The 23,933-nt window shown below is 34.9% G+C and overlaps 1 protein-coding gene across 1 annotated transcript in view; it reads right to left on the minus strand.

Annotated features, from left to right (window-relative positions):
* Nucleotides 1–23,933, minus strand: part of KCNH8 (potassium voltage-gated channel subfamily H member 8) — a 323,786-nt gene that overhangs the window by 12,104 nt on the left and 287,749 nt on the right. Inside the window, exons 14-15 of the mRNA XM_019726038.3 lie at nucleotides 22,274–22,380; nucleotides 19,356–19,432 (exon numbers count right to left, since the gene is read on the minus strand). Coding sequence (XP_019581597.2) covers nucleotides 19,356–19,432; nucleotides 22,274–22,380 — 184 coding nt within the window. The remainder of the gene's footprint in view (nucleotides 1–19,355; nucleotides 19,433–22,273; nucleotides 22,381–23,933) is intronic.

Below are 23,933 nucleotides of genomic sequence, written 5' to 3' on the forward strand. Positions count from 1 at the left end.
ATGTTGATTAAGATCTTGTATTTGCAGTCCAAGGTTTGAGTAATTGCAGTCAGATGGAGTGAGAATTCTCTGATGTGTGAGCCAAAATACAATGATGTGTAGTTTGATGTTGATCAGAATTGAATAAAGACCAGTGTGGGGTTGGGGTGGTGGCAGGTATGACTGGTCTTTATTGTTCTTTATAATAGCTCAAGCCCTTGCACAAATCCTGCCATCTATAAATCTTTGTTGATACACGAATAATTTAATGAATAGTAAGTTGCTTTGCTAATTTCTTAGTATGAGTTTCTGTATTTTTCATTTGAACTTAGATAATGTTTGTCAATCTTCCCTACAGCACTACAAGACAGAAATAAGCATCACTATACTCCAGCAGGTAAGAATATTTCGTATGATCTCAGTATCTATGGAAGCCCCCACCACTTCAAATGAGTAAGACTTTAAAACACTATGTTCGTACATTGTTTGAAGAATCCATCTGTGGTGCTGGTGACCTGTTGTCCCAATAATATTGTGCACTGCCAGCTTTCGGTAGTGAGATTGTGTGCGTTTGGTGAAAGCACAGATCTGCTGTTCTGGTGTGTCTTTGGATTGTACCTTTTTGGAACAGGAGTATGTGTGTCATAATGAAGACCAGGATGTGTCTCTGACAATACCTTTTGTTTCATGTAGAAAATGCCTTTCTTGCGTATTATATTATTCATGTTTTATATTTCTCGGTCTTGGCTATTGGTGTGGCATGATTCATGAACTCTGAGTATAACTGGAACTTCAGTGGATAGAGAAAAAAACGTGATTTCCATTTTTGTGCATTCAGTGAGCAGATGGGGAATGCATCTGTTGATATAATCTTCTTAGCTTGAAGAGTTCTTGACCCGTCACTCAATTTTTGCCAAACATGTACACATTTTCCTGCTAGACACAATTTTCCTAAATTCGGGGGTACTAATTACACCAATCCTCTCCCCCTGCTGTGAACACATATACATTTTTTCAAGCTCTGATTCAGGTAATTAAATGGTCTTTCATTTAATCCTTTGTTATGTTGCATATTTATGATGGGATTTAGACAACTTCAATCAAACTCCATAAGCAGGCAGAACAAAAAAGATGATCGGCATAATTTCATCTTTGTGTCTTTTGCTTCACAAGCATTTAAAAACAAGTGACAGTCTTTTTATCTGTCAGCTAAAATAATAATCATACTCGGCACTCACATAAATTTTATCCAAATGGGGATTCTCAATCCCATTACTAACAAAAGTTGTAAATCTTTGTCTACAGCTGGAGAGACTAGAATGCTGAGAGGTGAAGTGGCTTATCCAAGGTCACACAGGAATAGTACCAAGGGTTTTACTTATGCAGGTGCATCTGATGCCTCTTAAATTATAATAAGAGAATAATTAGAAGTCTAGCATTACCAATGCAAAATGACCAATTAGAGTCATGAAAGTGATTACTTCAGTAGTTTCATTGAATTTCTGCAGGCTCAGGCCTTTGGACACAACTTCATTACTTTAGCTGTACTGTGGTAATCTATTATTTATCAACCCTTTGATTGCTTTTCTCATCTATTTTCCTGCTTCCTGTGACAAAGTCTGATTAGTATCCGAATTGCTCTCTGGCAAAGGGATCCTCACTGCTATCAGTGAACACCAAACAAAATTTGTCTCCTCTTGAATATCAACTGTATAGGGCAGTGCTTGTGAAGATTAAATGTATATAGAAATCACCAGAGGATCTGGACACACTGTATATTCAGACTCAGTAGGTGTGGAGTGGAGCCTGGAAGTTTGCATTTCTAATAAGCTCCCAGCTGATGCCAAAGCAGCGGGTTTATGCTCTGTGGATCAGTGATTAGTTCTATTCTTGTGGATCTAGTCCCTTCAGTTAACTCCTCATGTACTGATAAGTCAGGAAGAGTCTAACAGTCTAATCAGCTTTTAAAAATTCTTTTGACAAGTCTATCGTTGGATTTTTTCCATCTGTTTCAATCGTCTTTAATTTATTTCAACAGTATTTTGTAGTTTTCAGTGTACAAATCTTGTACCTCTTTGGTTAAATTTGTTTCTAAGTAAATTTTTTGGATGTTATTGTAAATGGAATTGTTTTCTTAATATCTCTTTCTGATAGTTCATTCTTAGTGGTATAGAAACACAACTGATTTTGGTATATTGATTTTATATCCTGAAACTGTACTGAATTCGTTTACTAGTGTTTACAGTCTGGGAGGGGAGTCTTGAGAGATTAGGGTCTTTGTGATTGTTGAAGCTGCTGTCTTTTTTCTTGGGGGGCTCCCAATTTTTGAGGGTGTGCCAAGACCCATCAGGGCCCCAAAGCAGAGGATCTCAACATGCATCTAGATGCAGGCTGATTAGAAGCCGGACCCTTGGGCAGCAACTGGGAAAATATGCAGTCAGACCTGCACCAGGGAGAAACTGAGAGACGAACACTATTGCTTGCTCCCTCTGTGCTGAGCCTGGGGATACAGCCATTGGAGTGCTTTTGCACCCACTTGAAAAATGCTTCTTTGTTACCGTTGTGTGGGACTTGTGAACGTAAGCCCCTTTGTCTTGCAAAGTTAGGTGTTCTGGGTGCCCGTCCCTCGGGTAGGAGCCTTAAAAATTCGGAGCACTATATGTGGGGTCCAAACCATCAAGGAGAAGCTGGGAGTTGGGGGTTCCCTCCTGATTGTGTGACACCACGCCAGGGATGGGGTTTGTGGCAAGAGTGTGTTTCATGTGGGTATTTTCCTATCTGTTTCCATGTGGGTATTTTCTCATTTGTCTGGTGTGTAGGAGTCACTCAGCTAGTTTCTGTATTTTTCTCAGAAGGAATTTTTCTCTGTGTAGATGTACAGTGTGTGCATCTGAGGAGGGAAACCCAGGAGCTTCCTATGTTACCATCTTGGAGCATTTGTTATCTATTTTATATGTTTCAATCCATTGTATAGCCTATCTTTACTGAAGCTCAAATTTTCCCATCTTTGGCCAATGGGAGACTTCATATTGGCTCCTGAGTTCTTTTGACATCATCCTACCATGTCTCCCTGAAAATAAAGACCAGGTCTTATATTAAGTTTTGCTCCAAAAGATGCATTAGGGCTTATGTTTAAGAGATGTCCTCCTGAAAAATCATGCTTATTTTCCAGTTAGGTCTTATTTTTGGGGAAACTGGATAGTAGTGTTTGGTAGTTTTCTTGCTGGCTGGTATATGAACGTGTTCCAGACTCATCATGTATATTTCATGCCCCAGAAATGGAAACAGCCATTTATCCAAAAAACTCTGGTTTCTTTTAGAGGGACATTGTATTTCAAGACCATAATCAGGCACAGAGATATTTAGTTATTGGGCTGGCCATTGCTTTTACTCCTTTTCTGTTGAAAGAGCTTGGGGATGTATGTGTGTATGACACTACATAAATTCATACTAGTATTTCTAATTCTATTTCAGACTGCAAGGTTTTTACTTAACATTTTCTGTATTACATTTGTATCTCCTTTATTCTACGTTGTGAATTCTGGTTATTGAGGTACAGAGGATGATGGAATTAGGATATTCCATAATCATGCATTTCCTTTATCCCCCATTATACATACAACATATGTATAATCCATACCAATACAACCATTACAAAGTACGATTACTGAACTTCTTTTGCATATTCTATCATCATTCTCTCCCCACACCCCTTTTTAATGGTTCTGCTATATTTATCTTGTCATAAGGCTTTGACAAGTTTTATTCTCTCCCTTTTAACTTTCATTTAGATGTAGTGGTATAAATAAGGACCTATTTAATGCTAATTAATGTGTCCTATAGCAATGTCAAGTCATCTTGGTTTTCTGGATCTTGTTTTCTAGTACATTTTTCAAGAAATGTACATGGGAACAATGTTCTTTGAGTTCTTTCATGTTGATAACAGTTTGATACTTGATGGTTATTTTTGCTAGATATAAAATCCTTAGTTTACATTTTCTTTCCTTAAAAATCATATATTTTATATGTTACTCCATCTCTTTCATAAAGTGTTGCTGTCTGAAAGTCTAGTGATAGTCTAGATTTTTTCCTTTGCAAGTCCTTCAAAAGAACTTTTTTGGCTAGATACCAAAGACTTTTTTTTTTCCCCCTTACTTTAAAGTCCAGTAATTTCACTAGAGTATTCTTAGGTTTTGTTTGGGTTCCTAAATTTGGCTTTCTTTTTCAGAGACTTGTAATTTTTTGTATGTTAGATCTTCTTTGCTTATCTGCAATAACTGACACTTTTCCTCATATCTCTTTTTTTTTTTTTTTTTAAATCTCTTCAGTTAGATTACATGCTTCAAATTTTCCTTTTTAGAGACCATCTGTTTTGGCATTATTTATTTATTTGTTCTTGTTTTGCTTCTAACTTAGTCAATTTCTACAATGAAGAGAACTAATTTTTATTAATTGGTTGTCCATTATCTCTGGTTGTGGTAAATTTCAATGACCCATTTTTAACTACTGCAAAGAAATATCCAAAAACAACAACAACAACAACAACAAAAGGGTGGGTTAGTATTTGAATTAATACAGAGACTCTTCTTTTACTCTCCAAGCAATTGAGCAATAAACACCTACTATGAAGGACTGATCCAGCGAGGTCTAGCAGAAAGCCATCATGTAACTATGGTAACCATGGTAAAGCTTGTTTCAAGGCTCTAGAAGGAGTCCTCTTTTAACCATTGGAATACAACTTCCCCACCTCAAGCTTCTTTTGATAATAGAATTTTAAACAAAAATACATTTTTCTAATCAGCTCTTTAATAAATGCTATGTGAACAAGAACTCTTTCATCTCTAAGACCGAGAAGATTCAGTTTAGAAAGTGAGATTGCAGAGCATCAACTGAATTCAGCACAAGACTGCAGTCACAGTATCTTGCTACCAATGATCAGATTTGATTTAAAAAATACATTTAAAAAATCAGTAAATTAAAAATTAAAATGTCTAAATTACCAGTTGATCCCCTTCTTATTTATCTCTCCTTAACACTCTTTATCATTTTCTTTGCTTTAAATTGTAATGTTTTTTCCTTTTTAAGGTTTGAAAATGTTAACATGTTGAAAAATCATCAATGGGAAACATGTGGGAAAACATATATTTCCCTTTGATTAATCATATAGTATATTTTATCAGGCTTTTATGAAAAGCACTTTCTAGAACTATCCTAAAATTACTAGCCCATCATTAAATTAAGGTATATACCGAGAGTGGCAAAAAAATGTGTACACATTTTAAGAGATGTTATCTATGCTCAAGTAGTAGTTCACCATAATCAGAAATGTCTGGGGGACAGCTGGTTAGCTCATTTGGTTAGAGCGCGGTGCTCTTAACAACAAGGTTGACGGTTCGATTCTCCACATGAGCCACTGTGAGCTGTGCCCTCGACAACTAGATGGAAACAACTAGTTGACTTGAAGCTGATGGGTCCTGGAAAAACACACTTAAAATAAATAAAAGTTTAAATAATAATAAAAAGAAGTCTGGATGCTGATGGTAACTTTGAGCACCTCTTGTAATAGCAGAAGTCAAACGTGACTTGTATTCATCTTTTGTTATTGGTATATACTGAGTATTACAATTGATACATTTTTTTCCTTTCTTAAAATGTGTATGCATTTTTTGGCACCATATATATGTGTGTGTGTGTGTGTGTGTGTATATATATATATATATATATATATATATATATATATATATATATTTGATGTGGGCTTCTGATTTCAAAAGGAAACCTTTTCAATACAGACTAAGGATGATCTTCTTTGAAAGCTAACCCAGCAAAAAGAAATCCTATTGAACTGAGATTTGGGCCTTCTTTCTAGGCCTTTCTGTACCACTTGTTGTATATGTAATTATCTCTGGGCCTCAGTTTACTCATAGGAGCATCTCACATGTCAGGATTTCTAATTTCTCTTCAAACTCAAAACTGAGATTCCATTTTTTTCTTCAACTCAATATCCTAATGCCTGATGGTTAAAATAGATATAATGTGTAATCCAAGCATTTTTTATTCATTCATTAACTATAAATGTGTATCTACTATATGCCAATCACCAGGAAGAGAAAAAAGCAGATAAAGATTCTAGTGGGGGGGATAAAGACAATGAAAAATGTAGATAAATACACTATGTGGTATAATAGAGGTTTGATTGGGCTATGATGGAAAACCGATTTTGAAATACATTTAGGGGAAAGGGGCTGCTATTTTTAAAAAGCTGGTCAAGGAAGACATCACTGAGAAGTTGACATTTGAACACAGATTTGAAAAAGAGAAGGGAACAGTTCATGCAAATAACTTGGGAAAGAGCTTTCTGAGCAGAGAGAACAAACACAAGACCTTGAGATGTTTTCATAAGCTAAAACGTTAGACAATAACGATAGACAATAGACAATACCCTTTGTCCTGGAAATATCTGTAGGACCCTGGGGTCAGGTACGGTTGTCTTTGAGGAAGTGGGTCAAGCGGAGGGGGCAGAGGCAAAGGAAGTTGATCATAATGAAAAATCTGGATTTCATATCACATGAGTAAAATTTCAAGGAAGAGAGAACATTTATAGAAAAGAAAAATATGGCAGAGTGGGAGGAAGAGAGATATTAGCTACCTTTAAAATTTATTCTCATTAAAAACAGAACATTTATGTAGGTTTTTCTATGTAACTCAAGAGGAATAGAAGTAGGAAAAATGAATAGCAAGCTTTACAAAGAGTTATATCAGCTAAATGTAGAGAAGAGGTTTCTAAAAGCTCAAGTAATTGAGAGATGAGGTAGGCCACTAGTTGTCATGGTCGGCTGTCATCAAAAGCATTTGGAGAATTTTAAAAAATATAGATGCCCAGTGCAAATTCTAGCAGTTCTGAGCTGAGGTTCAGTCAGTCTATTGGCCACAATAATATATTTAAATATAGGTATTTTAATATATATTTGTTATTTTATATAGCAATTTATAAAAAAAAATTATAGTTATGTAAAAAAAATATTCCCAGAGAATTTCAAAGCATAACCAGGTTTGAAAACAACTGACATAGATTCCTCTGAGGTATGGTGAGCTTCTTACTACAGAAAATATTCATACAAAATAATTTCTTGAGAGTAACCTCAGAAAGAAAATTTCTGCATTAAGTAAAAAGTCAGAATAGATGACCTCTAAGATATCTCTCAATTTTCAGATTTCATGCCTCTACCACATTATGAAACAACAATAATACCAAGCAGAGGTTGCTTATTTATTTGTTTCAGAAGAATTCTTTTACCCATTATTTATAACAATTGATTATTTCAAATTCTATCCCATCGTGTGATCATATCAGCACAAAAAGGAAATTGGACTAATTTTGTATTGATTTATGTATATTGTGTTTATTTCTAATTGAGTACAAGTGAATGGGAAATGCCAATCCTTATTTCTCTAGGTGTCGTATTGTCCTCTAATAAAAAGACTGAAAAAAAATCCAATCCTTCTCAAATTCATGTATTATTTATTTTCTAGTCTTGAACGTTGAGTTACTTGAGATACAGGCTATTGTTATTTTGACGAAATTCACAGAATTTTTTGGGGGATATAATGCAAGTTCTCAAGAGCCTTGTGCTCTATTTGAGGAAGGAAGAAATGTACACAAAATAAATAATATAAATAAATAAAATAATGTAAAACTATAAAAGCAAATTCAGAATCACAAAGTTAGAAAGCAGGTGTTGTAATTCAGAGGAAGGATTTGGAAATTGGGATTTGCTATGGAAGAATCCAGAAAATTCATAGGAGACTGAAGGTGGAATCGATGCTAAAAGAATTGAAGACCTTTTGAAAGATATATAGGTTTCTCATTTTAAAAAGGGGAAATTCATGCACCAGGGAGATGATAAGAAAGGAAAAAGCCTCTGCAATCCCTTCCAACTCTAAGATCCTATAAAAATAATAGCAACGTTATCATAGTTGTTGGATTGGATCATTATTGAACTTAATTTTTCTACTGAATGGAAAATGGCAGAGCTGTATATTCTTTTGAGAATATATAATCTTACAAATTATATAGGAGATGGGGGAATACATATTTCATATTTTTAAAATAGCTAGTTATTCTGAAACTATCAGTAGTCAATTAATAACTGGCTATCACCAACTGGCTAATTATTAGTAATAAGCAATTAATAACTAATTGTTTAAATTTCATTTTAGTTTTTCGATATTTGGTTGGATGCATAGTAACTCATTTTACAGAATACAGAGGGTGCCAAAAAAATGTATGCACATTTTAAGAAAGGAAAAAAAAACTATTAAAATTGTAATACTCAATATATACTGATAACAAAAGATGAATACAGGTCATGTGTATACATTTTTTTGGTACCCTCGGTACTTTCCATTTACATCTCTAGAATAGATCCACTTTCCAACCAACAGTGCTCCTGGGAGACTTTCTTGTATGGTCTTGATCAACAGGCTCATTGGTGCTTTGGCTTCTTGTTGGGTTTGGCTATTGCAGAACTGCAGCAGGTTGGAGACAGGTAGGAGAGAGAGGTGAGAGTATGAGGCTGCTTCCCTACAGAGCTGAGGTGGGCAAAAGGTCACAGAAGCTTCCAACAAAAGATCACAGCTTCTGTCAGGTGGTCTCCTTCACCAAGCTTTCTCCGACTGAAGATTCTATAACCACTCTCTGCTCTGGCACCTTCAGATCTAAGACCTGTAGTGAACTTCTGTTGTTATTAGCTCCAGGGTAAGAGGAGCTGTTTCATCCTTTGTGCTTTCCCTACACTATACTAACTCCTTTGTAAATACTCCTTTTATTCAGCTCTGCTCAAATTTCCATTTGGAATGTGGCGTTGCTCTCCACTGGGCCCTCCCTTACTGATATACCCGTTTAGTTCCTTTATTCAAAGATGAGAAAAGGCCTGTACATAAGTAATCACAGGCAAAAAAGACAAAAACAGCTCATCTCCAAAAGTTACGTGTATTTTAAATCTACATTTTGCAGCATAAACTTTTGAGTGGCATTGTTTTCTTTTGAGAGATCCTCGTTATTCTTTAGTATGTATGTATGTATGTATGTGTATTTTTATTTATTATCAGTAAAACTCTCATGAGAGTTACAAATATGCCTATGCATTGAGGCTTGAGAACTGGAAAATAACCAAAAAGCATCCTACAAATCATGAATTAGTTGGATATATTCCAGTTTAGAAACCTGTGTCCACAAAATGTAGCATTAATATCAATAATTTATATGTATTAAAATGAAAAAATTTTCCAGCAGTTAAATGGATTTTGTTTTTTCTATGTCAAAGGCCTTAGTTTATATTTTACTTTTGAGAATTGATGGTCAAGAACGATGTATGATTATGATGAGGAAGAAAAGTGACTGTACAGTCAGATCTTGGGATGGTCTGGCAATTCTGTCAGCATGGTTCAGTTGAACTAAATGTCAATGAAAAGATATAATAGCAGTAATTCACAGGGCCAAGGAATGAACTACCATAAAGTCTTACTCATGTAGGTTTTTTTTTATGTGAATTATTGATAGAACCCTGAATTTCCATAGCTATTTAGAAAAGTAGTGAAGCAAAGTAAAGCAACTCTTAAAGAACAACCTGTGATGACTATTCACTTTCTTTGACTCAACCAGACTTCACTGACTTGATTTAGTGACACGAATTTAAACTTATCTGCTGACTTTGTCAAGTACAACCTAGACAACAACTGAGATCCTTTCTCTCTCTTTTCTAGCAGAAGGCATTGCATTATCTGTGTATCTGTTTACTTGGACGTTGTATGATACATTTAATTGGTGGATATTCTGGCATTCAACTTTGAGCAAAAGAAAGAGAAAACAAAGTTTCACTATTAACTTTTGGGTGCTGTAGTGGCTATTACTAGTGTTTTCCAGTATTGAATTTCTCATTTCTGCCGGGGTACCCCGAAGACTATACTTTCTTGCCTCTTGAAATTAATTGTGCCCATGGAATTAGTTCTGGCTAATGAAATGTGGACAGAAATGATATGTATATCCTTTGAGCCACTTGATTTTTTTATGCTCCGCTTTCAAACGGAACATAGCCTATGAGTAACATTTCATTTCAGGTGGCGATGACCCCTTCTGCTGACCAGTGATAGGCACTTTTGCATGAAAAAGAAATAAATTTTAAACAATAAGATTGGGAGTTTGTTACCCCAGTATAATTTACCCTATCATATTACCTATCTGAGAATGGTGGGACTCTTTAATATTTCAGAAACATTTGCTAGACTTTTTTGAGGAGGTTGAAAGATGCTGATGTTACAAAACAAAATTTGAAATTTGGCTTATAATCTTGGTGACTATATAAAATGGTCTTTTAAAGCTTTATGAAAAGACTGGGTGTAAGGAGATGACTAGAATAGTTATGTTTAAAGGACATGACCTATCATCCTATTAAGAAATGTAATGCAAACACAGTCATTTCTGAAAAGAAGATGCTTTTTGTTGGTCTCAATAGCAATAAGAGCTTGGCCTCTAAAATGGTAGAGGCCAAGTTGATAAGAATAGGTTTTTTTTCCATCTCTCTTAAGTTAACAGTGTGCTAATGTGTCAAATGAAACAAAGGGCTTCAGATCACTTGGTGAGACTCTCAGTAGAATAATGGGTGTCAAGAATAGAATAGGGCTCTCCCAAATTTTGGTTCTCATCACACAAATGTGTAACTTACACCATATGGAGTTGTAAAGGGTAAGACTGAAATACTTTTCTAAATTCTGGAGTTTGAGAAAGTGTTTTATTTTGTTCCACAAAAAGAACCATGACATCTTTGCCAAAGAGGAATCTTTTTTATTTTTTTTAAAAAATGAACTCTAATCAGGAAAAGATTATTTCCACCAAAGCAGTTTAAACATTGAAACAGGCCAATGACTGAAACTGGAAAGAAAGCCACTGGACTGACAAACTGAAGGCATTTAATGGATGTGACTGTTAATTTTATTTGTCAGTTTGTCAACTCGACTGGGCCATAGGGGATCTGAACATTATTCTGAGTGTGTCGGGGAGGCTGTTTCTGGGTGAGATTCACATTTCAATCAGTACACTGAATAAAGCAGTCCACCTCCTAATGTGGGCAAGCCTCATTCAGTCAATTGAAGACCTGACTAGAACAAAAAGGCTAAGAGGGAATTCCTCCTGTCTGACTATGAAGCTGGGATATGGTCTTCTCCTGCTTTCAGATTCAGACCAAAACATCAGCTCTTCTTGGATTTTGAACCTACTGACTTTTGGCTTGGAACATACACTACTGGCTCTCCTTCCCAGGCCTTTGGATTTGAACCAGAACTACACCATTGGCTCTCCTGAGTGTCCAGCTTGTCTACTGCAGTTCTTGCAACTCCTCAGCCTCCATAAGTGTATGAGCCAATTCATTGTACTTGAAGTAAACTTCAAGCAATTGCAAAAGGAAAAAAAAAAATCAAGAAATTTTCTGGGAATATCTAAAGGAACCTGAGAGAAAGTGAATAAATCCTGGTACATAAAATGGGGCAAAACCAAGTAGTGATTCTGAAGAGCATAAATCAAAAAAGGAAGATAAGGATTTTAGGTAACATCTGAAAGAGGCTGCTTCCTTAGCCCAGTGCTTCCTGTGTTCCATAATGTGATAAAAGAAAACAAAATGTTAATTGCTGTTTTGTCATTAAAGTGATCCATAAGCAAATGCATTTAGTCAATGTAGGCTAAAAATAAGTTAATCGAGTTTCTTTCACGTAGGAATTCAGTCTTAGTATGCTAATGATCAATGTGCCTCTCTAAAATTATGAATTAATTTTAAGCAAAATATACCTGATGTATTTAACCACAGAGGAATTAGTCTTTAAGTTTTTATTTTAAATTGCCTGGAAAAGAACAAAAATGTTTAAGCATTATATATATTTTGTAATCCTACTTTATTAAGTAACCATCATAAATATTTTGAACATATCTCTTAAAAGAATATTTGATAAAATAAGAAGCTCACAATTAGAAAATGGAACAATCAGACATGAGTTAAATAGAAAATAACAAAGCTTTACTTAGGAAAAAAGAGAGAAGTCTCAAACTACTAAAATCAGGAATGAAAGAGGATATAGTACTACCAAGCTTACAGAAATGAAAAGAATTGGAAGGAAATACTATGAACATTACTGTCAACAAATTAGATAACTTAGATGAATTAGACAAATTTCTACAAAATCACAAACCACCAAAACTGACTCAAGAAGAAATAGAATATCTAAATAGACCTATAACAAGTAAAGTAATCAAGTAACTTTCCACACAGAAAAAAGCCTAGGACCAGATGGCTTTTCACTGGTAAATCATACCAAACATGTAAAGGAGCATTAATTAATAACAATTCTTCACAAACTCTTTTGAAACATAGAAGAGGAGGGAACACTTTCCAACTCATTCTATGAGACCAATTTACCCTGATACCAAAATCAGATGAGGATATCAAAGAAAAAAATACAGACCAATAACTCTTACGAATATAGATGCAAAAAATCCTCAAAATATTAGCGAATTGAATCCAGCAATATATAAAAAGAATTATACCACGACCAGTGGGGTTGATCTCAGGAATGCAAGGTTAGCTTACCATCCAAAAATCAATTAATGTAATACACTATATCAACAGACTCAAGTACAACCCCTCCCCCCAAAAAACAACAAACTCACAACACATTATTGCAATACATGCATAAAAAAGCATTTGACAAAATATAACACCTCTTAATTATGAAAACCAGTACTACCGTACAAGGGAACTTCCTCAATAAGGGAATTTATGAAAACAAAAACAAACAAACAAAAAAACCCCAAAACAAACACACCACAGTTAACATGTTCAATGATGAAAGATTGAAAAATTCCCTCCTCCCCACCCAAAAGAAGGTACAAAAAAGCTGTCTCTTTCCATTTCTAGTCAGTATTGTACTAGAAGTTCTAGCCAGGGCAGTTAGGCAAGAAAAGGTAATACATGGCATTCAAATTAAAAAGAAAGAAATAAAACTATTTTCAGATGACATGATCTAATATAAAACATCCTAAATAACCCACTCAAAAGTTACAAGAACTATTAAACGAGTTCAGCAAAGTTGCAGGATCCAGATGATCATGCAAAAATCAGTTGTATTTCCGTACACTAGCAATAAACAATCCAAAAATAAATAACACAATTCCATTTACCATAACATCAAAAATAATAGAATACTAGGAATAAATTTAACCAACAAAGTGCAAGACTTGTCCCCTGGAAACTACAAAATATTGTTGAAAGAAATTAAAGAAAGATATAAATGGAAAAAAAATCCCATGTTCACTAATTAGAAGACTTAATATCGTTAAGATGACAGTATCTCCTAAATTGATCTACAGAGTCAACATATTCCCTATGAGACTTCCAACTGATTTGTTTTAGAAATTGACAAGCTGATTCTAAAATTCATGGAATTTTAAGGGACCCCAAACAGTCTAAACAATCTTGAAAGAGTAGGAAAATGTTAGAGCACTTACACCTCCCCATTCAAAACTTACAATAAAGGTATTATAATCGAGATAGCATAGATATATACAGCAATAGAATAGAATTGAGAGTCCAGAAATAAGCCCTCACCTTAATGGTCAGTTTAGTTTTGACAAGAATGTCAAGACCATTCAATGGGGAAAGTACTGTGTTTTTAACAAACGGTGATGTGACAGCTGAATATCCACATTAATAAAATTAAATTGGACCCTTACCTCATACCACATACAAAAATTTACTCAAAATTGATAAAGACCTAAGTGTAAGAACTCAAACTAGATAACTCTTAAAACACCAGAAGAAATTTTCATGACCTTGGGATAGGTGATGGTTTCGTAGAAGTGACCTCAAAAATCACAAGAAACAAAAGAAAAAAAAAGATAAACTGGGTACCACCAAAGGAATATTTCAAAGGAAACCATTAAGAAAATAAAGGGTAACCTAAAGAATGTGAGAAGAAAGTTATAAATTATAACTTGTATTTAGAATATAAAACGAACTCTCACAACTCACTAATAAAAAGACAACTCAGGGTGTGGCTGGTTAGCTCAGTTGGTTAAGAGTGTGGTTGTTGGTTCGATCCCTGCGTGGGCCACTGTGAGCTGTGCCATCCTTAAAACAAACAAAAAACCAGACTACCCAATTTTTAAATGGGTAAATGGTCTGAATAGACAATTCTCCAAAGATGTACAAATAGCCAATAAATACATGAAAAGATGCTCCATATTATTAGTTATCAAAGAAATACAAATGAAAACCACAGTGAGTTACCACGTCACACACACTATATGGTTATATATGGTTATAATAAAAAAGTCAGATAACAAATAAAAATTGTTGGCAAGGAAGTGGAGAATGTGGAACCTTCATGTACTGCTCTGGCAGTGTAAATACTGCTGCTCCTTTGGGAAACAGACTGGCAATTCCTAAATTTTTAAACAGAGAGTTACTATATGATCCAGCAATTCCACTTAATTAGCGAAGAGAAATTAAAACATGTTCACACAAAAATTGTATCAATGTTTTATGAATATTCATAGCATTCATAAAACAATATCTGAAAAGCATTATTCATATTAGCCCCAAGATGGTAACAACCCAAATGGCAATCAACTGATGAATGGATAAACAAAATGTGGTACATCCATACAATGGAATGTTATTTGGCGATGAAAGGGAATCAAGTATTAGTATGCTACAACATGAATGAAAGTTGAAAACATTATGCTAAGTGATAAAGTCAGTCACAAGAGACCATATTGTATAATTCCATTTATATGAAATGTCCAGAATAAGCAAATCTATAGGCACAGAATGTAGATTAATAGTTGACTAGGGCTGAGCAGGCTGGGGGTGGGGTCTCCAGGCATTAGGGGTGCCAGCTATGTGGTGCACAGTTAATTCGTGGCGTAATGAAATGTTCTAAAATTGATTATGGTGATAGATACACAACTCTATGAATATACTAAAGCCTTCAGACTGTACACTTTAAATGGATGAATTGAATAATATGTTAACTATATCTCAATAAAGTTGTTTTGAAAAGGAGTTAATAAACAGTACGAGAAGCCAGATTTCTCCCTAAAAGATAATATAAGTTGTTGTTTCTACAAAGCTCATGTTTTGTTTAGGCATGTTACACATTTAATCCTCCTTAATATATTTAAGACTCAATGTGGATTAAATGACCTAATATTAACTGGCTCTTTTATGTATATACAAAACACAATGCTAAAAAGTGGCAATCAGAGCATTTGGGCCAAAGTGCACTCTGGTAAACAAGGCTGCTTTAACAAGCTACCTGCATTCTTTCATTTTGAAAATGAAGATTTGGCTATGATTATCTTTGGTAAGCTTGGCAGGTTCTTTTCTGCCTAGTTTTATCATCATTTCGCCATTTACATGTTTAGTGTAATATCGGGTAATGGTTAAGCATTGTTAAACTAGCATACTGGGTCTCTTTGCCCTAATATCTATAAATTCTACAGACTAAGTATTTATATTAATACAGTGACACTATTACATCAAACTACTTAGCTAAAATAAGATGTATTGAAATAGCAACAATTTGCCCTGTCAGTCTCTATTCTAATTTTATATTGAGTATCTTCATAGTAAAAGGAAAGTCTCAAGTGAAAGTAGTCATTTTCATGATCAAATATGTTTTCCTTAAATCCATTCATTTTCATTTTATTCCATAAGCATTGACTAATTCTCTCTCCTATTACTCCACACTGGGTACTGTTAGGTAACAGAGGGTGGGGCGTGGGGTGGGGGGTGCGGGTGGGTGTAACTTGAGAGTCACCTTTTGTTGGTGGAAGCATAACCTTGAATGAGGAAGAAATGAGCATCTGACCACTTATTAAGGGAAAGCATCATGCTCGGTGCTTTACAAATGGTATTAAGTTCTTACAACAATCCTGTATTACAGATTTTATGTTTACCATTTAATAGAGAAATCTGAATCTAAAGAAGGTAAACACATTGCTGATGTCACAGAGTTAACTTTGTGAACAAGGCTCTAAATATCCGTCTCTCCAAAGCTTATTCTCTTTCTCTCTACTAGTGTGTTTTATGCCTTATGACTGCTATGGCAGATCACACAGCTTTGCCGCCACTGTCTTTCTGGGTCAGCCAGATTACAGAAATAAGAAAACACTCTAACCCTTACCTACAAACCTTTTCAGAAATGGAGCATTTGACCTACACAGCCCATGGCCCCTCTAGTGATGTTTTGTTGTTATTTTTAAACAATTCCCTTAGAATTGTACTATTTTTTTTTCTCTGCTGTAAAGCAATGGCTATGTTTTCAAAAGTGGTCTAATATTAGTAGCTGCCCTACATCTTTTAAACTCTCTTAACTGTTCTGAGAATGTAGGTTATTACCAATATTATTTCTTTTCTGATTTTTGTCCTGTATTTAACCAGCTGATTATGAAATCTACACATCAGTGAACTGTTTCTTTACATCTTAAATGATTGAGCAAATATCAGAATGGGGATTCTGTAATGTTCTCAGCTTTACACAATGTTCAACATGACTCACATACATTGGGGATTGACCTTTTGGTTGCAGAGTTGTTATCATGTAGTAGATCCCACATTTATTATCAATTCTTCTCTTGCTTACTCCTAACCAAAAAATAGAGCAATGAAAGGATCACACGTGAGCAGTAGAAAGTAAGTGAAATGGAAAAATTCGGCTTGGACTTTAAAAGACAGATTTTTTTCCCCCCTACATAAATAACATTACTTTGTAGGAGATATGAGGGAAAAACAAGTAGGTTAGATGGAGAATAATTTTACAATTTGAAGCCAATTTGTATTTTCCTTCTGCCTGTTTTAGTGGGTTTTAATGCACTACCCAAAGGTCAAGACTGTGTATAAATTAAATTATGTGTAAAGGATAAGATTTTTTTTTTTAACTTAAGGTTCAACCATGAAGAAATCAGAGATTTTTCTATAAAGAAAAAGGGAAAGATAATTGGACCATTGGTACATTATCTTGCTCTTTTAATTTCAATATATGACAAGATACAAAGATTTATGTCATCTCTTTGGAAAAGCAATCAGGAATACAGAATCACACTGGGGAAATATTTTGTTTTTCAAATCGTTATCTATTTTAACACATCTACCTCTGGCTCACATTGTCAAAGGAAAATCATATAGCACATAGATTTGCAGATGTAACTTGGAAAACTTATCTACATTCCAAAAGGTGAAGATGTAAACACACTCCCCCCCCCCCAGAATAATCACTAACTTCAGTGCTTGAGCTAAGATATTGGTAGTCAGTTCTTAAAACCATTAAATAATCTTATCAAATGTGAGGGAAAATAATTCAAATGGTGTTAATGTTTGGTTTTAGCCGAGAACAATATCTGAAAAGAAATTGTTCAGTAGATGGTTAACGTCCAGTTCTTCAACAGGGTGTTTAGTTTGTTTTGTTTTGTGTTTTTTTGGGTGGTGGTGGTGGTGGTGTACTTTTAACAGGAGGTTATTTGGGTGATCCAGTGTATGGCCTTATGATTTAAAAACTTTCAATCCAGTTAGTTTTTCCATTTCTGTTTTGTTAGTCTGCCCTCTGGCCCCCTACTTGTTAGCAACAATCTTACTTCCAGAGAGTATAGGTTCAGAAGGAGAGGTGGCAGTAAAACATAAATCTCCATTAAGCTGAAGAAATACAAGCTTAAAAAAAAACCTCTCAACTGTCGCTACCCAGTCTTCCATTACTACAGATAATTAGAAACTGATTATGATTATATGAATTTTGTTTTTCTCAAATCTTATCAATATCATCAATTGGTTGCATTTTCTGTCAAGATCTCATCAGATAGTCTAAAACTTGAGTCCTAGAAGGGAGTCTGTGTCCTTGCCCGAGGCCCACCCTGAAGGTCATCCAAGACAGGTCCAGGTCTTCCTGCATATTCCTGTCTGAGGAGTCTTTCTAGTCTCTTCTGCAGTTAGGCCTGCATAAAGAGTTAGGGAGTTAATCCCTGAGGAACCACCCTCAACCCCACTTTTCCTTGCCGCATTTTGGAACAATTTTGAGTTGCCCTTCACAGTCTCTCAGCGGACCCCAGCAGGACTGAGCCCCAGTGGCCCACAGAGTTAATTATCTCACTAACACACCCTTATCTCATTAACACACCTTTTTGTTTTCCTTTCTTTTCTGTTTTACTTCTTCATCTTGCTTCTTAGATTACTTTCCAAATAAACTATTTGCATCCAAATTATTGTATCCAAATCAGTTTTTTTAAATTTCATTTTATTTTGGGGTGGACATAAATTAAGAGAGTCATTTAGAAATTATCTTCTCTATTTATACAAAATGGCCAGAAAGTAGATAAGTGGTTGCCTAGGACTGAATGTGGGAATAGGGATTAATTGTAAATGAGTATGAGAGATCTTGTTGAAGGGGTAAACATATTCTAAAACTAATTTATGGTGTTAGTCAAACCACTCAATAAAGTTACTAAAAATCATTGAATTGTACACTTGAAATGGGTAAATTTTATGTTATGTATGATATATCTTAATAAGGTTGTATAAAAAAATCACTTGATTTTAAATGGATAGATGGTAAGATTCAGAAATAAAGTGCTTAGAGTTGCACAGCGAACATGTGTCAGTAAATGGAGCAGCGTTTCAGGCCATTTGATGCTCTGATTTTTAGTTTTGATTCATTTGTGGACTAATGATCTTGCTTTAACTCATTAAAAATTAAAGTACATGAAAAAAGTGAAAAAGCACCAATTAAAACAAAGATCAATACACTTAATACACTAATTATAATAATTATGACATATGTTCTTACTTTATGCTAAATGATTTACCTAGGTTATCTCCATTTCATGATGGTCTACACCAGGGGTGTCAAAACTTTTTTCAACTTTTTTTACCAAGGGCCATATGCGGTAAAATACACAAACAGCCAGGCCACTCACTCGAGGTGAAGTACGTATTGCCTCACCTAGTTTATTTAAGTAAACTAGATATATTTTTGGAATTTGCTGCAGGCCGATTAACAATGGATTGCGGACCGCAGTTGGCCCGCGGGCCGCAGTTTTGACACCCCTGGTCTACACGATAGGCATAATTCCTACACCCTTCTCACACATGGGGAAATAGGGCTTGAGAGAGGATAAGTGACTTATCAAAGGTCACACAACTCATATAAGGTTCAGTGAGAGTTCATCCATGGTGGTCTGACATCAGAAACCATACTTATTATACTGCTTCTGCTGGTAACTAGGATTTATACTCCTCTTACCACTGCAGCATGATCAAAGAAAAAAGAGAGCTCTATACCTCACTGTTGAGTTTCTTTATCTGCTGCTTGGTCTCCTCTGCTTTGATGAAGAGAACAGCAGCTCCAATCTCTGGGTCTGAAAGTGACACACATATACACACAGAATGAGTTTTTATTAAAGAATAAACCTCATATTTGAGAACTGGGGCAACAGGATAGGGAAGGAAGCCCAAGGTACTGCCTGTAACCTTTCCTGATGTCTGTGCACTGTAGGGTCTGTGTCTCTGGGACTGGACATGCGTCTAGTACTCCTCTGGATGGCACATGACATACTCTGTGGAACCAGGCCCACATCATGGTGGTGATGGGACCAGAATAACTAGATGTGTCCGTGGCAAATCTCCCCTTCCTCTGAGCACAGTCACCACCATGTTCCAAGATGGCACCTTTTCCCTTCTTCGACGATTCTCTAAAATATATATCCAGCCAGTGCTCAAGCCATAGAGAAAGGATGTTCTTTTCCTGTTTTCTTTCTGAATATTGATTTTTGTGCTCATGAGAACATTTTTCTCCCACCTCTATTTCAGATGCTACTCTCCACTGCAGGTTTTCTGTCTCCTCCTGTGTCATTCTAAAAGGTAATTTCTGCCATTTCCTGGTTCTCTAATCTCCAGTTTTTCTCTACCTACTCTTCCAAATGCATTTGTTTCTGTCAGGGACAAAAGTACAGATGAATCACTGCTAGCTGGAGTGGAAAGGATATATATATCCTGTCTTGAAATTTATATATATATATATATATATATATATATATATATATATATATATATATATATTTATATGTTTTATATGTTTTATATAATTTATATATGTATTTATATAATTTATATATGTATAAATTTATGTATATATATATAAATTTCATTTTTATGTATAAATTTATATATAAATTTCATATAATTTATATATATATTTATATAATTGATGTATGTATAAATTTATGTGTATATATAAATTTCAAGATAGGATCATCCTAATATCCTAATTCTGACCAATTATGGGTAGAAAACTTATTTGTGGAAGAAACATTTACTCAAAACAATCAGAAGTGTCAAAGTAGTAAGAATTCATTTTGCAGAGCTATTTTGCAAAGCTAACCCATTCATTCAATGAATGATTAGTGATCATATACAATAGGGTAGGCCTCCTTTAGGGGAGATAGCAGTGAATACAGAAAATATAATTGACCTTCATAGAGCTTAGAGTCTAGCAGGGAAAAGAAACATTTGAAAAGTAATTATGCAATGTTTGGATTTCATACTACCGTGTTTCCCTGAAAATAGGACTGGGTCTTATATTAATTTTTGCTCCAAAAGATGCATTAGGGCTTATGTTCAGGGGCTATCATCCTGAAAAATCATGCTAGGGCTTATTTTCTGATTAGGTCTTATTTTCGGGTAAACAAAGTAAGGGCAATAGGAAACCCTTAAGGGTTTTAAGCATAGGAGTAATAAGAATAAATTGAGTAATAAGAATAAATTGATACAATTTAAAAAATGTTCACTGTTTATGGAGAGCAGTGTGAGATCAGAGAAGAGACTTTGGTGGCAATGCAGGCAAGAGGTGGATGTGGCAAGAAAAAGAGTGGTGGCTGAAAGGACAGAAAATCTTAGAACTGAGAGATGTTTAGGAGAATCAGAAATGTGAATGGATGAGTGTAGGGGTAGATGTTGGGAAAAGGGAGAAGAGGGAGCTAAAAGGGTGGTGGGACCAGAAATAGGTGGAGGAGCATGATGAAGTTCTGGGCATTGTCTCCAGGACCAGGTGAACCAACACACAAGACTTCCAGCTGGGACCCACCACCAGCTTTCATAGCAAATACTCACAGCAGTTTGACTAGAACAGTAATTTCTGTGCCCCTTGCCCTAAGCAGAGTAACATCAGCACATGTAAATTGAAAGGATGAACAGGATTGTTGACTGACACCCGCACTCCCTCTCTCCCTTCCTTCCCTCCCGCTCTATGCCCATCAAGGAGTCTTACAGGGACCCTCCCATTTCCGTAGAAGATGATGAGTGCTGGGAAGGATGGTTGATTGAGATGGAATAATTGTATTCTACTAAACGAAGACATACCCCCAGAATTATACACTCAGAAGTCCTTCTTAAGCTTGGCTTCATCCATGGAGACAGTTGCTAATCAGGAGATCCTGATACAAGAATCTCAGAGCTGGGTGGGAAGGGGAGGAGAGAGTTGGCAGGGGATTGCTAGCCTTGCATCTGATACTTTGCTGGTAATTGTTTTGGATAGTTCATGCCTATTTAATATCTGTTCATTATTCTATTAACTACAGGTATGTCTTCTTTACAATTTATTTGTCATTTCTGGCCTTCATCATATTGACAGATTCCTTTATGGGCAATGAACTCAAGATCAAAGAGAGAGAGAGGGACCTGAACTAGATTTGGGGCTACCCTCACATGAATTCACCATCACTAGAGGGTAGTGCTTCATAGAGTTCTCCATCATTTCTAACATTTCTACATGCTTCTGAAGTTGTTTATCCTTTGACGAAATGCAAGTACATAACCTATCACCAAATAAATTGGTTAAATATAACCGATGCTCCTATAGTGTATAACCAACACAGCATTTTTTTCTGGATAGTGTTGTTTTTGTGGATTAGTTTGTATTTATAGTAGGAAAACATGATCCTCAACGGATGAACAGCAAACATTTGAGTGTCCTAATGCACCATTTACCTGGGCTGGTGAATGGCAGGGCATCTAGCTTAGACTATGATATTTTAATAACTTGCAGATGGCAAAGACTCAAGTCAAATTATTCCATGGCATTGGTAAAGCTCTATCACATGGAGAATATTCCAAGAATGGGAAGCTTAAAAAGTGCTTAGGCCAAACATTACAAGTTAAAAAGAAATACTGTCTCTTGAGAGGAGGCTAAATATGGAGCTTACCTCTGAGAGGAGGAGAAATTCTGGGCTCCGGCCTGATTCGTTCAGAGCCAAACTCAAAAGTCTGGCTTTCTTCACTGCTATTTCCATCTTCAATTCCATCAACAATCCTGTTTATAATAAAGGAAGTCGGTTAGTTGTGACTTTATATTCATGGGTTCCAGCATTTCTATAAGACTTAAAAATAGTGTGTTAAATTTCTAAATTCTAGATGCTCTAGAGCTATGCTGTTCAGTATGGTAGCCATTCACTTTGTAAGACTATCACACGCCTGAAATGTGGCTAGTTCAAATAGAGCTGTGTTGTAAGTATAAAACACACATTGGATTTTTAAGATTTTAGTAAAAAAAAAAAGTAAATTATTTCATTAGTAATTTTTTATACTGTTTACATTTGAAATGATAATATACTTGGGGCTTATTGAGTTAAATAAAATATATTATTAAAATCATTTCACTTTTGAAAAACGTGGCTACTAGAACATTTAAAATTACGTATGTGGTTCACACTTTTAGTTCATAATATATTCTTATTGGACAGAAATATGGTAGAATTTAGAATCTTATTTATTCTTAGATTCAAAACCTTAAGCTACATAAGTCCTTTTATCTCAATTTATATTAAGTCACTATCCACAATTAAAATGTTTTAACCTAATGATTACAGCATCACAGAAAATAACTTTGATGGTATTTTCGCTCTGTTCTTGGACAAACTCTGAAATGAGAGTTAAAGAGTTATATTTAAATTACTATTAGGACTTTAGCTAGTCTTCTTTCTTTGGTAAATAGTATCTAACCCACTCATTATTTAAAAAAATACAAGTCTATTGAAGAAGATTTAAACGTAAAGGTAACAAAAATCAGAAAATAAAAATCACCTGTAATCTACCACCACTGTTAGCATTTTGAAGTATGTCCTCAAACTCTTTTTTTTGTATGTAAAAGAAAATACATTCTTTTTACATTGTAGAATCAATTGTATATAAACATTTCCTTTCGAGCTCTAATGCATTTCCCTTATTTAAAATGTATTATTTTTCATTTTATTAGAAATTTAGGAAAAAGAAGAGTTAAGCAATGTTTTTAAATTGCTATCTCCAACTAAATTCCTGAACATTTAATGTTCACCTACTTTTCACTAAATCTGTTTTGTTTATTTTTTGTTAATATTCACTCTAAATGGATAACTTGTGTTCTTCAAATGAATAATTACATATGTTGTATATCAGAGAGATCACTTACCTTACAATTTAAATCCAGATTTCAGAACTTAATCTCTGAGATTTTGGACAAAATACTTAATTTTAAAGTTTCACTTTTTACATCTTTATAGAAGATATAATAGGAACTACTTTATAGGATTCCTGAGAAGACTAATGCAATAGTGAATGTGAATTTATGTAGCAGAGTTCATGGAACATAGAAAGCCCTCAATATTTTTTGTCTTGCTTCTATTTATTATTCAGTAGTTATGTGATTTTTGTTATTGCTTTTATGTATCATAGACTACTCCTTTCACATATTCTGAGTCAAAATTCTTCATCCTCTCAATCACCTTTAGTTGATGCTAAAGTAAATTTTTTTTTTAAACAAAAAGTAGAGCCATGTCATGTTACCTAGAACTGAGGAGGCCAGAAATAAAACTAAGCTTCAGCCATCTA

The sequence above is a fragment of the Rhinolophus sinicus genome, chromosome 5, assembly GCF_057876585.1.
Source record: "Rhinolophus sinicus isolate RSI-liver-muscle chromosome 5, RSI-T2T, whole genome shotgun sequence".
Taxonomy (NCBI): Eukaryota; Metazoa; Chordata; class Mammalia; order Chiroptera; family Rhinolophidae; genus Rhinolophus; species Rhinolophus sinicus.